This window comes from Pseudomyrmex gracilis, unplaced genomic scaffold (assembly GCF_002006095.1).
Source record: "Pseudomyrmex gracilis isolate BER0280 unplaced genomic scaffold, ASM200609v1 scaffold_142, whole genome shotgun sequence".
In the NCBI taxonomy this organism is placed as follows: Eukaryota; Metazoa; Arthropoda; class Insecta; order Hymenoptera; family Formicidae; genus Pseudomyrmex; species Pseudomyrmex gracilis.
The window spans coordinates 285,803-302,416 of record NW_018020726.1 but is presented as its reverse complement, the minus strand read 5'-3'; the positions used below and the strand labels follow the sequence as shown (position 1 = coordinate 302,416).

Below are 16,614 nucleotides of genomic sequence, written 5' to 3'. Positions count from 1 at the left end.
GCGGCGCGGCGATCGAGCGGGACACAAACACGGATCGACGATGCGCACCTGCTGAAATTGGAAATTAATCGGTTTTGCGTTGTTCACGAGGGTGTGTTCCTCGCGCGCGAATATATATACCGGTATTTCGCCGGCGAACGAGCGGCTTCGTTCATTCACGCTCCGATAAATCGGCGCGCGATTTCGTCGCCCGAGCCGGCCGGGCGATTTTCGGTGTTTTCAGCGTTTAAACGCGCGAGTATGCGTGTATATTCCGTTTGGCTACGATAAATCGAAACGCGATCGCTCTCCCGTCACGACCCTGGGTCTCTCCGCCGACCGATTTTTAGTGTTTTCGCTGTTTAACGCCGGACCCTTCCCCTCCCCGCACCCGCGTCGATGTTCTACTAGTAGATAGCTCTATTTCGTATACAAAGCCCGGCCGATCGATATCACAGTCAAGCGGATGAAGATCATAGCGATTTTCATTGCAATTTTCACACAGCGCCGCGCTGCGACGAGTTGTGCAAATGGCACGAAAATTGCTTGCGCTGCAAGCGACGTTTTTAAATATGCATTTTCGCAAAAAGATTGATTTTTATATGTGACAAAAAAAAAACTTGGGTATTCATCGAAAATTCGTGCAAACTTTCGGATGATCAGGAATAAAAATGTCTATGTAAATTAAAACGTTCAATTTTTCGTTTTTTTTTCCCCCCTAAAACCCGTTTTTTTTTTCCTAGAATTATTTCACACGCGAGAATATATCTATCGCGGATGTACGCGCGCGCGGGCGCTGTGTAAAACTTGCATCGCGCGGGAAGATTTGATATCCTTCCTTAGAATATCACAATAAAGAATTTATTGCGTTGTTTAAGATTAATAGTGATCGCGAATACAAAAGTAGATGAAAATGCCGACGAAAAAGCCTTTTTCCTACGAAGGAATTTCCCGCAGGACAATTCCTCCCCTAGACGAGATTCTAAGCGGGTTTACACAACGGGTAGCCAAAAAAGAAAGGGCGAAAAGACACAAACTCAAGAGCGTCTTCCATTGGAATTCCGCGAGGCAAGAGAAAAAGAAAGGATCCATGGCAGCGCGCACGTTGTGTTCCGCCTTATATATATATATATATATATATACACATATATATATATGTATATATTTCATAAATAAGTCAAAGCTCGTACGTGTATCTATAACAGTACTCGTGCACGGAGAAATCTCGACATAAAATTGCAAAGACAAATCCCAAATTTATCCAACGCAAAACAAAGGGAACTCATACAAAAAAAATGTGTGTGCTCTACGATATGTATTTTCCAAATTGATTCATTCCATTGGAAGTAACCGAAAGAAAATTAAAAAAGAGAAAAGAGAAAAAAATTTATTATCAAAAATTTTTAGCAAAACCAAGCAGAGCCCAAACACGCGCGGTTAATACATTTGAGATTATTGATAAATTAATAGATAAAATTTGAGAAAAAAATGTGAAAATTAAATTTTAATAATAATTAATAAAAATCAAATCATCATTTTGGAAACAGTGAGAGAGCTCTCGTTGGTCTTTCGTTTGAGAGTTTTCCGATTTTTATATCCAACAACCTTTAAATTCCCTGTCCAGTTCCCTCTGAATGTGCAATTTATGATAAGATTTTCTTCGACGCACTGTATAATACAGCCACGATCGTGAATTCAAAGATATCTGGCATTTCCATCCCGCGTGATGTCTGACAAAAAAAAAAGGATGTATATTGCATCGAGCCCGCCGACTGGCCGACGGAAGCGGTGCAATAGAAGAGAATAGCACAAATTACACACGCTCGTGGCTGTACCAAGCGGAGCAGAAAAAACTGTCTCTCGTCTCTCCTCGATAAGAGTCGTCCATTACCAAAAAAGTGGTACAAGTCAAACTTTAGAAAAAATATGAGCACCTACGACATATCGGTCGTTGGTTCTATCTTTCGCATTAGAGTTTCCAACGCGTCATAGAGTTTGAAAAAAACATAACGGGATATAATTATTGTTTGTATCAATGACGTTTAGTAGCTAAAACAATTAATTACAAAATAGATAAAATTTGATCAAAGAGCCAAACTATAAAAAAAAACGCGAACAATGAATTAAAATAACAGATGATCGCAAAGAAAAATTGTTAAGAAATCGTTATTTTATTCTAGATTGCGTTTCATCTACTTGAATTATTTGATTTTAAGACAATTCATTCTGAAGAAATTTCACCACTTTCCAAATGAACGACTCGCACATGTTAACACTTTTGCGGCCGTGGTACAATACATTTTCTCGAGAGTCAACATTTTCGCCGACGTGTGTGCGGCGCTACGTTTTCATGAGTTTTGGTCCAAAACCATTAAACTAATTGTTAGTTTTGGGGCAGGCTGTGTAACCATTATTTCGCCACATCTATTTGACATCGAATATTATACGATTCAAAATGCCGAAACCTCCCGGCAGTATCCGAGGGATTGCTCTCGACCACTGCCGGCCGCGAAAGTGTTAAATATTACTGTAGCATGCATACGCTATAATTGATGGTTACGCTAATTGATTATATAGTAGAACAAGATGGAGCTAGAATATCAAACTCTTGTCGTCTTATCTCGCGCAGCGAGACTGCCAGTTTATGAAGAAGAAGAAGAAGAAGAAGAAGAAGAAGAAGAAGAAGAAAAAAAAAGGATCTCCACAACATCGCGCGCACTTGACGCGAGTTATTATTTTTTGCAATTTGAATCTGCCCATTATTATGATCGTCTTCGACTTGCTCTCACGCGCCTTCATCACGCGGTGTTGTCCCCCGAACACCTTGCGCAAACATTGTATCAACGCGTTGCCGCGGCGAGACGCTCAACTGGCTGCGATAAAAAATTAAAAGAAAACATTGTTCCTCGTTTCTCTTCGCCTCGCCGCGCGTCTCTCTGCGTTTTCTCTCTCTTGATTCCCGCCAATCCGCTTCGCAGCACGACGGCAAGTGAAATATTCGTCGGACTTCTTCCGCGTACTCGTGATTGGAATACTTTTAAGTACCTAACCGGGAGCTCTCTCGCTCTCCTCCTCTTTCTCCACCTCCGAGATGCAATGTCTCTTTCTCTTAATCCGCCCGGGGATTAAACGAGTTTTGTCGAGAGAACTTGGGGGCGTGGGCAGGTACGCGCGCGCGCGTGCATGTGTGTGTGCGTGTGTGCAAGTGTGCGCGCGCTCGTTTGTGTATTCGAGAAAGCACGTATGCGCGTGCAGTTACGCATGTATGTATATAAAGACGTACACGCTGGGGTCGGAGGGAGGTGGGACAAAAAATGCTGTCTCTGATATCTCTTTTATTTCGGAGATTATACGGCAGAATCTTTTTCGCGTTTACAGTGACAAACGGCAGGCGAGTCGATGGAGCTAATTTTTTCTCCGTTTTGTTTTTTTTTTTTTTTTTTGTCAAGATACATCGTGTCGAATTACAACGTCTTCTCGAACTCGAATAATAAGGTCTCGAGGCGTCTCTGCTCTCGCTCTTTCGCGCTCTTTTATTCGAAGTAACATAACGTTAATGACGCGAGAATAGCGTGTGAGAATAATTCCATCGGTTTTCGCGCCTGCCGCGCTTGTTACCTTGCGAGAAAGTTACTCGCGAGAGAGAGAAATGTGCTTGTGGTATCTTCGAAGAAATACGTGGGATCGAGAGCGATATTTATGCGCCATCCTTTAGCCCCCTTTTCTCCTAAAGCAGCCGGTAACGAGAGGAAGCAAGATATATCGCGAAAACTCGCGGAAAGATACATTAAAGAGGGAACTCCGCGTTGTGCGAAAGAGTGAACGCGGATGGTTGGTCGTTAGCCAAGAGAGGCGTTTGTGAAATTAAAGCGAAGGAAAAAATTTACGCGAGTAAACAGACCGCGGAAAACTGCCGTGTAAACGCGATCGAATACTCTTGGATCTCTTGGAATTTTTTTCAAAAACTACTTGTAATTTTCTTTAAATTTATTGTCGCGAAAATAACCATCGCGAAAATCCAACTTGAAAATCGCACGGGGATGAAGGATTTGATCTCATTAATTGCGACTGAGAGAGCGAACGAAGGAAGGAAGCGTGGAGAAAAAAAAATGGATCGATGGAAGAGAAGGGAAGAAAAACCGGACGAGACCGCTAACGAACGAAGAAAATAGAAAATCGAACGGGGGGATAAAAAGATCGGAATTGCAGGAGGGAGGAGGAAACCGCGGCAACTTTGTTCCGCTCTGTCTCGACCGCGAACGCTCTTAAAACGAAATGACGAGCTGGCTAATTTGCCCTAACGCGATTATCGGCGGACCTTTCTGAGATTGCAATTAGCTTAGGTTAAACACAGTCGCGGTGGCTTTCGCACTGCGTAAAAATAAATGACGACGGCTGTTTTAATAAGAACCCGGGGCGGGCTTTCTTCCCCGCGCAAAAACTAGTTCGCGTCGGATAAAAAAAAATATTTTTATGAACGATATATTTCGGTATAATCATAAGAAAGAAACGTGATTGCGTTCTATTTTTTTTTTTGTTTAATAATATATTTGCTCGTGAAAATTTCAATAAATTTGGAAAAGGGCCAATACGAGCGAACCTTGATGTTGTTGGTAAATATATTTGTTCATTGAAGTGTCAAATGTTTCAATCCACGTTGGGATTTTCTTCTCAGTGAATCTGTATAATACAATCTGTATAATAATTACAAAATTTATAAATATATAAAGTTTGAGAAATAAATGAGAAAATAAATATGATGAATCTCCGCAATCGCAAAAAAAACTTACATATTTGAAAAGAAATCGAAACGAGTCCGATCAGCGCGTGAGTTATTGTGTCTAGCAGATTAAATGGTGTTGTCAAATCAATAGTATGTAAATACAAATGTATTATAAATGTAAATATAAATGTATTAAAATTTCTCTAGGTCGAACACACAACAACGATGCGATTGCGGAGACTTATCATCTTTATTTTCTCATTTATTTCTCAAACTTTGTATTTATAAATTTTGTAATTATTATACAGATTGTGTGTCACTGAAGAAGATCCCAACGTGGAACTGAAACGTTTGACAATTCAACAAACAAATTACCAACAACAACAAGATTTGCTCGTATTGGCCATTTTCCAAATTTATTGATTTTTTTTTTAAATATAAAAATTGACGTACTTAGTTAAACTACTCGAACACAGATGAAAAAAAAAAAAATCGTGGTGACAGTACAGACAGTTTGCAGACAGTAATATATGTTTTTAAACATGTGTTAGTTTTTTTTTTTTTTTTATACTGACGTATTATTGAGTTATCGAGTCTCGAAATACAATTTAAAGCTGCGGACACGTTTTTAGTTGTCACGTAGAAAATGTGAAAACAAAGAGGGAAACGGCGACAGCTTTGTCTCTCTCTTTCTTTCTTTCTCTCTCGACGAGGTATAACTATATTTTCATGAAATGAGATTGCGAAGAAGCTAATTCTGTGTAACACGATTACGGAGTTTGTGTGATTGCAATTAGATTAAGTTCGATACAATCGGAAACGATGGCTGGGAAAGTAAAATTATAGGATAGTATAAGGAAAAATAAAACATTTGAGCAAATCAGCGGGAAACTACGGGAAGAATTTGTTTTTTTGTATGAGTTTTATTTTGTTGAATCTGAACGACGGCTGAGTAGTAAAAATTATACGATAGTATAAAGAAAAATAAAAACACTTGAGCAAATCGAGAGCGGGAAACTAACAAGAATTTTTTGAAATAGATTTTTATTTCGTTGAAAGTTCTCAACTTTGCGGATATAAATTTATCAGATAATAAAAACGTAACAAATGTGTGTGAAAAACATCTCGAAAAGTATTACACAAACTGATAAAAATGTTATACCGTCGAACCGACTCGTCTAATTCATTCTGAGAATACAATGTGTATTATAACAATTACTACGCAATTAATATTTTCTATAAGCACTATATATGTAAACTAATAATTTTACATGCATCGCGCAGCGTTGCGGAAAAAATTGCAAGAGCAAATTAGTCCGAAAGATTATCCGACAAAAAAAAAAGCGATTTCCATTCTGACGCATCTTCCAATCAACGTAACAATTCGCAACAAAACCATTGCGGGCGATAAAATTTCCCTGGAAAGCCACGTCCCCATTAGCGGATTAACGTCGCGATTTGAGAAGAGTTATCTATTGCAAAAAATAATTGCTGTTTCCGCCGGAGTCTTCCAATCAACGCGACGCGATAATTTTGCAGCGCGAACCATTCCGCGCGTATCGCAGCCGATAAAACAAATTTCCGGTAAACAAAGGCAAATCATCAGTCGCCGAGATAAGACGATTTAAAAGAGGGTTATTCCGCTAATAATTAACGTTTGTTTGTTTGTTTGTTTGTTTTTTTTGGACTTGCAATTCCGACGCCGCTCGATGTGTAGAATCAGTCGCGTCTCTGTTGTTATTTGCAGCAAATTTTCACCGACCGATAAGACTACGCTAGAATAAATAACGCGCTGATGCTCGCGGATTAATTCGCCCCCGGTCTCAACGCCGATTATCGCCCCGAATAGGAATATCCGGGAAGAAAGTTTCCTAAAACGACGACAGAGGAGGACAGTTCTCCATTACAAAGAAATTCCCGCTGAAAGATGAAGGATAAACACGAACTTCGAACTTTCGCGATCATTTCATTAGCAGTTAGCCGCTCCATTCCGCGCGCGCAAAAACTTATTTATCGGACGGGACGGAAGTTTCGCGCCGACAAACACGCGGTGTCCGCGACGATACTCTCTCTTTCTTCGCATCGGCATAATTATCGCCGTTCCCTTAGGCGCGCGCGACTCGCTTAACCCTGAAGGAACAAAAGTTCCAAACTGCGACCGTAGCGAAGCGAGGAGAAGGAAGAGAGAAAAACCAGTAAAAAAATTAAACACAAATATATCTCGAAATAGTTCGAATTTATAACAAGAATAAATTGCTACAAATAATTATACAAAAAAAAACAATTTTTTAGAATAAAAATAAATAATCATCTCTTTGAGAGTTTTGCGCTACAAACGCAGACATTTCATTAAAAATAGAAAAAAGGAAACCAATCAAATGTGCTACTCTATAAACCGCAAGTGCGAAATGTGATGTGCCGCGTAATGATACTATCTCGCGGAGCGATGATAGAGAAAAAAAAAACGAAAGGAGGCAATCTCGAGGAATCTCGCGGCCTGATCGAATCCCAGCGAGAGATCCGATGACAATTAAACTCACTCTTTGTCGGGGTCCGGCGTAGAAAAAAACCCATCTCGATTCCGTTCATTTTTCAGCTTCTCAATTATCAATCACGGAATTCATGCGGCGATCTCTCTCTCTCTCTCTCTCTCTCTCTCTCTCTCTCTCTCTCTTTCTTTTGCAATATAAAAAAGTATAATAACATAAAACGTGAATCTCTACAGAGACTCGTTAGATAGAAGCAACGACAGATGGTCAAATTAACACGCGAGTCTTTATTAACAGACACGGAATATTTGCAAAACAACATAGCATTTGTGTGTTGTTTAAATTTACCGTCTAATTTAGCTTCATAAAGATAGTTAAAAATATTTTTGTTTTTGTTAAAATTCACTTTATTATACACATATATTAAAAAAATGATAATAATAAAGTCAATTTACTCGCAAAGTGCAACTACTATCTCGATAAAAATTTAAAGAATTTTTCCATCATTGTAAAAAAAAAACAGATATAAAATTTGACTCGTAATTTTTTTAATTCTTTACGTTTCGTCGGACTATCCCTCTCTAATCGAGACGTTCCGGTTCCAAACTCGAACTCTTATCGAAGTACCCCTAACAGTATCTTTCCGATTCCGATAAGCCCGATGAATATTTCGCGTGTTAATTGAACATTCAAAATCTCTCTCTCTCTCTCTCTCTCTTTCGTTCAAGACACTTGAGCTTCTTTTGCGATCTTATCCGATGAACAAAGCAGCTAAATCGCGATGAACCGAATCTCTCTGCATCCAATTTCATTAATCGTTGCGTCGAAGTTACGTCCCCTCTCCCTCGCCCTCACTGCTCCTCTTCTCTGTGTTATCTACCAATTTCACTTAAATCGTAATCTCGGACGCCACGGCTCGAGCCTCCCACGGTCTTTACCCCTTTCGCGCCGACACTCTGCCCCGGCTTTGTCCCGTTTGCAACTGGCAGACGATTAATCCGCAATTGGTTTCGCTAGCGGCGCGATTAAACGGAATTCCCGAATGATTTCGATCCGGAGTCTCTCGGCCACGCGCTCGATTATTTGCCGACGCGACACGTAGAAATTTCCCGATATACGCACGATACAAGCGCGATGCGAAATTATGTACGACGCCGTCTCTTGTGACGGCCTTCGAGCGATCGCTCGTTTTGTCACTTTTGCAGCAAGATATTGAGCAGCGAGAAAGATAGATGTAGAACAAAGATATAGTCGCAGAAAAAAAAAAATTGTTTCCAACTATAGATCTTGTTAGAGACTATAACGTAATTATAACAGTGTCACATGTATCTACTAAGAGAATCAGAAAATTTTAATTTGTAACTAATGATACAACATACTTATTAGCACCTATGTAGTTGTTTACATCTACACAACCTGCGTTTAACAGATACTACGCTTGCTCTATTTTGTTCGAATCTTCGACCAAAATCGACACAATTCTGATTGAATGAGAAACAACTACCAAAAATGCTACTGGAGTAATTGGAAAAGTAACTGTAAATGTTATTTAAAGAAATATTGTACATAGATTAGATGCCGCATTTTTATTAGCCGTTTTATTAGTTCTTGACGCTTCAAGCGTGAAATGTAAATTTCATTTACAAAGTGACGTGGATATGTAACACAAGCAATTGCTGTAAACAATGGCTTATATAACGTGTTAATACAATGATCAAACGTGAAGTCGCTCAGTTAAGGTGTTAAAAGGATTTCGGGCGGGAAATTAGGTAACCCAAGCGTCTTGCCTCACCAAATAGTCAAATAAACATGCTCTTAAAGAAGGAAAATCCCCTTGCTCCGAACATGTTTGTGAGCGTTGAGAGAAGCGAGATTGTTAACAATAAAACGCAATTATACAGAAACAAATGACAAACCGAGAAGGAAACACACGTTCGATTTTAATATGTTCGATCGAATTGTCAATCGAATCGTTTTTTTTGCAACCTCAAATTAATAATTCATTCATTCTACTTAATCAACAAGATATTGTTTGTTGCAATTGATCGAAAGAGTAAATATTGAATCTCTCGGTAACAAGTCTATCAAATATTAAAAACAAAAAGTAAAAAAAAAAGCCAACCTACCTACCCTAGATTTCTCGTTATTTTACAATAACGCGCTAATACGCTGATATACGAGCCACATGACAATTTAATGATCGTTTTAAATTTTATCACATGTGTGTATGTGTGTGTGTGTGTATGTGTAAAATATGAAATGCATTTATTAATAATTTTTAGAAACGAAGAATGTGCCGCGGAATTTATTTCATCATACGCAAAAAACCAGAGATGTTGCGCGGATTAATACTGTCTGTTAGCGCAGACAGGGACACATGCTGTGAGTGACACATATACATGTGTATCGAAACTATTTTTGTCGTGTTAAAATATTAATACAAATGTTGTTGGAGAAGAGTCGCAAATGGCCGCGTAAAAAATTGACGTCGAGATAATTATGATTTCGAGCGTTCGCTGATAGAATAGGTAAACTCTCTCTCTCTCTCTGACTCTCAAACGCGATTCCGCAAAGAAACGCCGACGAAAGCATCGATCGATCAAACGCGCTACGATTGTAATGAAGAATAGATCGCGCATCAAAGACGATCGCAGAGAATAATAAATTTATTTCCGTTATCGATACGAATACGAGGAGAGGAAAACACACAGAATATTCCGGAGAAGATTAAAACGCTCTTTGAAAACGCGAGATGACTCGCCTTTCTTTCGATACAAATGAACGTCGAGAAATCTCAACAGCAAATAGCGAACGGATATTATGAAGTTTTCGTTTTTTGATACTTCATTATTAGAGAAGAGTACGAGACGATATCGTTCCGTATATTTTCCTCTCGTAAAAGTATCGATTTGAAAAAAAAAAAAAAAAAGCTTGCACTGAGATGAGAGAAAGGGAAAGATGAAAAAGATTTAAAACAGTGAATTTCAATCATACAGCGTGTCGTGAGATAATTTTAAAAATATATTTTATATTAACGTACTTGTAAGAATAAAAAACTCTTATTAGAATATCATAATTAGTTACTTTATAATTCTGCAAAACTGCATAATCGGAATATTGCAAAAAATTTTAATTGCTCTCTCTCTCTCTCTCAAATATTATACAAAATTATATTTATTATTAAAAGTTTTCCTGAATTAATTATTACAATTAATTGGCATAATTCATCAAGATTTGTGTTATCCGTTATATTGTAACATTATTACAATATAATAGATATAATAAATGCGTGGATTCGCTTTCCGGATATGATGGAAGCCGCACAAATTAATGGTGTCAATATTAATTTGTGTGTTTATTGAGAATATTTTTAGATAAGATTTCCTTCACTCTCTATCTCTCTGTTTATCTCTCTCCGGTACCAATCAAGATATTTGTAATTACATTTTGATTTTACTCAGTTATTAATCAATCACTGAAACAAATTTAAACTTTATCAAAAGTAATTTTATCTACTTTTTTTCCTTTCTCTCCGACTTACAAATTGTACGACGTTCGATCGATGCTTCGTGCGACGTGAAAATTCTCTATCAAAAAGACTTCACATAATTTACATACTCTCTGCTATTTACACTGTTGTTTTTTTTTGTTTTTTTTTTTTATTACGTACTAAATGTGTACCTATGTATATATATATATTATATGCGTAAGTTGTTCTGCTTATCTAATATAAAGCTACACACTTAATCATGCAACCAAGAAGAGTATGTCAGGTAAACCATGTTTTTGGCGTTGTGAATTATGGGCTGATAATAATGACGAAAATAAAACAAACAGGTAGGAGTCAAGAGTATGTATGTTTCAATGAGATGTGAGTTCCGTGTGTGTACACAGATTCTCTAAGTCTAGAGTGATCGATCTGTGATATCGAGACACAGAAAACATTGAGAATGAATAGTGTAAGCGTAACTAGGTTCCGGGTATTATTTTCTCTCCGATACCTTAGCGATACAATAGTTCCTCGATTTGTGTCTACAAGATTTCGGGCTTGTTTATTTTTCAAGACCTCGGGTGCTCGGGAAAGAACAAGACCGCCAAAGAGAATGAGCGGGACATTTGTGAGGAGAAGATCAAGTGAGGTGAAATTTTGAATATATCAATCGAGGAACTACTGTACACACGTTGTTATTTCAACAACAACATTCCGATTGGCAAACAAATTAATCGTATGTTTTTGCGAAGACAAAAAAACTTTGTTCGTCCAGTTTTTGATCATCATTTTCGTCCTAGTTACGCCTCTTCAAGACACTTGCATGGAAGTCGATCACTGAAAAAAAAAATATCCATCGAATCCCCCCTTCCCTCCCTCCGATTCTGTTTCCCACCGTTTTGAAAGATTACCCACACAAGATTTTATTACCGTTCTTCATCTTTTATTTCGTTTTCCAAGTAAAAAGATCGACATCCAGAATCAATAAATATTTTTCGCGATGGCGAGGGGCACGAAGCGGATTTACGCGAGGACCGTGATAGCGAAGCTATCGCTGATACTCTCTGCGATTCTTCCTAACCGATCCGTCGCGAAACGCGCTCTTCAATGGTCCAGCAATTGGCCAGTTCGCTCAACCATGTGAAGCGGTTCGCCTACCGACCTCGTTTTCCTCGCCCGAATTTTTTTTTCTTTTCTCTTTATCCCCATGTTCCCCCTTTTTTTTCTATGCTCCATTTTGTTGGTGTAAAGGAGAAAAACAAAAGAGAAATGGTGAAAGAGGGATAGAAGTAGAAACGACCTTGCTCACCCTTCGCAAGGACAAGACCGAGGACAAGGAACAAATAAATCCGATACATATGCGGCTTGTTTTTTTTTTCTTTTTGCCAACGACGTTACATTTAGAATTGATTGCAATAAGAGGAGATTGCGCTCCATCATTTCATCGATAAGTAATTACACGATTATTCGATTGCGTTTTTACGAGCGTCGTGCATTATTCATTGTCCCCCGTTTGGATAAACGATCCTTGCGAAGGATCGTTCGCAGGGCGTCCCGCGCGAGCAGAGCTGAACATTATGTTCAATACTACAAATTTACTGTTCGATCCCGACATGACATTTATTGCGTTATGCTTTATATTAAGAAAAAAAAAAAGTGGAAAGCAGTACTTCGGCGATCAATACGCAGTGTTAGCTTTTTCCAGCGTGTGTAACAAAAACTTGAAGACGCGAATTTCTCTCGACATTCTGTTTTTTACAGTTACATGTCTCATTAGTCTCTTGGAATAATTAAGATCGATTGACGATCACGCTCTGTTATAGATAGAAATTCCATTAATTACGTTCGTCTCAGTAATTTTCGCAATTGTAAGAATATGTAAAAAGATTCGCTTTCCGAACGTTCATTCTTGTTAAAAATTTATATTTGCGCTTGTAAAGAGAGAAATTAATTAATTCTTCAATAAAAAATTATCTGTGCAACAATTCTCACGTACAACAGAGCTTGAATTTTATCGACGAATTTTATCGACGATAAAATTACTTTTTTTTTTAGGTTTACAACCGCGTCCCAATCGACATGAAATTACAAGAAACTGAATTATTAGAATTTAATTTTTTTAAACTGTTTCAATGTTCGAGACAAACATATAAGTTCGCGCGTCGCATTTTGCGAGAACGCAAAGAATTTCTTATCAGCTCTGCCCGCGGGCATTTCCCAGAGGAATCGGATCAAAGGAACGGAAAATCAGAGTGCGCAGGACAGATTGAATGAAGTCGGTCACAGCAGATATGTGAAAAATTGGCGCGTGCACTACTTACTCGTCGGTCAGCACGGTCATGGTTTTGGGCGCCATACAGTTGACGCTCCACTCGGTTTCTCCCTCGTCGTTGCACACCGTGACGGAAAATCTACCGTAATTCGCCCGCACCATGCGGATCAGGTGACCCTCCTGGCACTGCATTTCCAACATCTTGCCCTCGCAGGCGTAAGCGACATTGACTCCTTCTAGAACAGAGAACACGGTGTTCTTAATCACTTCGGGACGATTGCACGCTGCGTGCGCGCAGCTGCGACAGAGCGCGCGCGGCTCGGAGATTATGCGCGCCCGGCTAAACCTCTCTCGCACATATTTTGACGTTCGTTATACCCACGGATCCATATCGGCTTCCGGCTACGAGTATCCGCATGTGCGAGAATTCTGCGGGATAGGCGCGCGTTGTTGGTGATGGGATTACGCTCCGTTATTTAATCTATTCGCACGGCCGCATTTTTACAGTGTCGCTATAGTTGCGCGCCACAAAGAGGGAGAGAGAGAAAAAATATTGTACTCCTAACTCGAAAAAAAATGTACTCGGATTATATCTGAAGTAAGTTTCGAACATTCTATTTTTTTTCTCTCTCTCCGAAGGATTTTGTAAGTTACATTTGAAATAAATGAACCTACTTAGGAAGTTATTTCTACAACGTGTTGTGTTCAGCTCATAAAATCATATTTGACACACACACACACACACGCACACACGTACACACAGAGTGTGCGATGTAATATTCCGGCGTGATGTGACGCTTCGACGCGGAATCTGCGGATAAACTCGCTGAATTTATCGGCGTCGTGTGGCGTTTCCGAGCAAAGTCCTAACCGCGGACTAAACCGGCATTGTGGCGCGTCGGTACGGAACTAATGAACTCACGACGAGGCTTTCACAGACAGAGTTATTACACCACTTTCCCCCTTGCTCGCTCAGACCTGTTTCCTTTCTTCTTCCCTCCTTCGTACGCTTCGCGTTCTTCGTTTTCTTGGACGACGACATGATATTATGGGCGACCATCATACCCACCCCTAAATAAGCCCCGGACCTAGTTTTACGATCCTGTCTCCCTTACAGCGTGACAGTTCTGGCTTACCGCATTGTCACGCACCGATGCACCGACTAAGATGTATCGACGCGCGCTATTTTATAGATTCTCCCCTCTTTTCTTTTTTTTCTTTTTTTTTTTTTTTTATCCTCCATTCGCGTTCAAGGCAAATTGTTCGAAATTTGTGTTACTGCCACAAGAATTCGGATGATGCAAAAATGGTCTTTTTTTTATTTTTTTGTTTTTTTTAACAAGCGTAAAAAAAAACTCACTCGGCGAGGAGAGTTTCGACTTCGCGCGATGTGTGCGCGGGAACAAATTTAATAACAGTACGCGCGGAGCATCGGTAACACAGGCATTCCATTCTCGAAGTCATTAGCCGGCGCATGTCCGGCCGTCATTATCGATCATTACGTAAAGGATCCCGAGGCAGAAAAAAAAAAAGGAAACAATCTCGGGGCCCAGGCGTCGACTTGAAGAAAATCCGAGAACAAAGCGACGGCTGAGTAACGACGCGCGTGTTTCGCGGTAAATTACTGCGTGCGTGGAAACGACGGCGGGGGTCAAGGTTGCGGCGGAGGATTACGTGGAGAGCAGCACACACCATGAGAGAGGAGAGAGCGCGCCTCCTCGATTTAACGTCCCATATCGTCGTTCCGTTCGCCATATATATATATATAAAAACGTTGACCGTCTTCGGAATACAGGCCGCCGTGTTTCGCGACGGCTACACACGCGTCGTCGAGCAAGGTCGTCTCCTAAATTTTCGTTGATCCCGCGGTCCTCGTAAAGAACCCGATCGAAGAGAGGCGGCCGCTCAATACCGCTCCCTGGCGAATTCCACTTAATTCTACGGAAGCCAAGCGGAAGTTCCAAGTATTATTTCGGCCAGCTGCTCATCGTATAACTCGAATTCTCGCTGCTATTATCGCGTCCAATTATTCGAATGGTTAAGAAAAGTACATTTTTTTTTTTTTCAAGAGAGAGAGAGAGAGAGGATATATGTTTAATGGGAATGTTTGAGACCTAATGGAAGATAGGAATCAAAATGAATTTAATCTCTCATCTACAGAGGATGTGCGGCGGCGGCGCGCGTGTATATGAGGTTTATAGCCGCGCCGACGAAGGCCAAAGACACGCGCGGTTGATTTAAATTTTTTCCACCTCGCACACGAGCACTGGAAGGAACACTCTCCTCGAAAGTGGGATAAAGTATCGTTGTAAGGTCGGCGTATCCTTGATAAAAATGGCGGAGGGAGAGAAGGAGGCAAGAAAAAGATTTATAACACGAAGGCAATTTCTCAACTGCTCCCTTTTTGCTCCTCTCTCGCATCGCGATTAACGCTCGACTCGCGCCGTTATTCTCGCTGCAGTTTGTTCTCCGTTAATTAAGCGCGTTTCGATAACACCGTAAGCGGCAGGTAATCGATATACGGCGTCATCGACATGCTCGATTAACCGGGGATGAGGTGGAAGTGAGCACCGAGCGCGACGCGTGTTTCGATCAAAACGCTACTACCATAAACGCCATCGATTTGCCTAAGCGCGAGGCGGACTACCTTCTCTCGCGTCCGTTCGAAACGCGCACCTTCGCGTAATACATGATGATGATCCCGGCAAAATAATTGGCGCGAAATAATTCAGGTGTTCACATATTTATTTATTTGTTCGATGTGTTTAATTTTCCGCGCAAATTTTTTTATTTATATTTTGATTTCAAATCCCGTTAATTTGTGTGTATTGCGTTTCTTCTCGATTTAATTGCGAAATAAGATTCTTCAAATTGCGTTTTCGAAATTTGAATTATTGACAGTAATTTGATCGTAATTAATTCGCGCAATTACGTCGTGAGTTTTGAATTAAAAAAATCGCTCGTTAAATATTTAATACATTTCGTTCTTCTCTCGTTGGAGAAACGCGTTTAATCTCTCGCGTTTCTCTCGCAAGAATCTCTTGATATAAAGTAACGATTTTCCGCGGTGACGCGAGCCAAAGAGCGACGGATAATTCACACTGCATCACGGAGACGTCGTTATGTCGCTCTCCGCGAGATGCATTCGCAAAGTCGTTCAAAGTTGGCCGGGGCATCTCTCTCAGGACAGAGGTGAAGATCTCTTCGGGTTTCGTCGGAGACGAAGAGATGGATAGAGAGAGAGAGAGAGCTCGTCTTAGGGTCCCTTTAAACGCGTCCGGGTGGTGCGGTCACCGCTGCCGAGAAGACGTCGCCTCCCACGGGAACGTCGAGTTCCGAGGTACAGCCGGTGTGGTATATGTATGTAGGTATCTGTGTTTCGAGTCGTTGGCGAGGGACCGCGGCTTCGGGGCCGCACTTCGTCAAGTTCGAGGCACCGGAAAGCGAGAGGATACTCCGCTGTCTCTCTTTCTGCTCGTTGCGTCCGTGTAAATCTTCGTACTCGCGCGCGCGCGCGCGCGGAAACTCTCCCGAGAGTCCTTTCAGGCTTTATCGCTCCGCCCTGCGAAGCTCTCGATCGCGCCCGGTACGGCTCTCGAGCTGCTCGTCGAAGTCCTTCGAGCGTGATCGAGGAGTTCGCAATTTCGCCCCAGAACTACTC

The 16,614-nt window shown here is 40.5% G+C and overlaps 1 protein-coding gene across 5 annotated transcripts in view; it reads right to left on the bottom strand.

The window, feature by feature from the left end:
- Positions 1-16,614, bottom strand: part of LOC109857050 (latrophilin Cirl-like) — a 304,697-nt gene that overhangs the window by 30,307 nt on the left and 257,776 nt on the right. For 4 of the 5 annotated variants that reach the window (XM_020432952.1, XM_020432957.1, XM_020432956.1 and 1 more), the window contains exon 3: positions 13,003-13,189. In XM_020432952.1, the coding sequence (XP_020288541.1) occupies positions 13,003-13,189 (187 nt within the window). The remainder of the gene's footprint in view (positions 1-13,002; positions 13,190-16,614) is intronic. The other variant, XM_020432955.1, reaches the window with a different exon arrangement.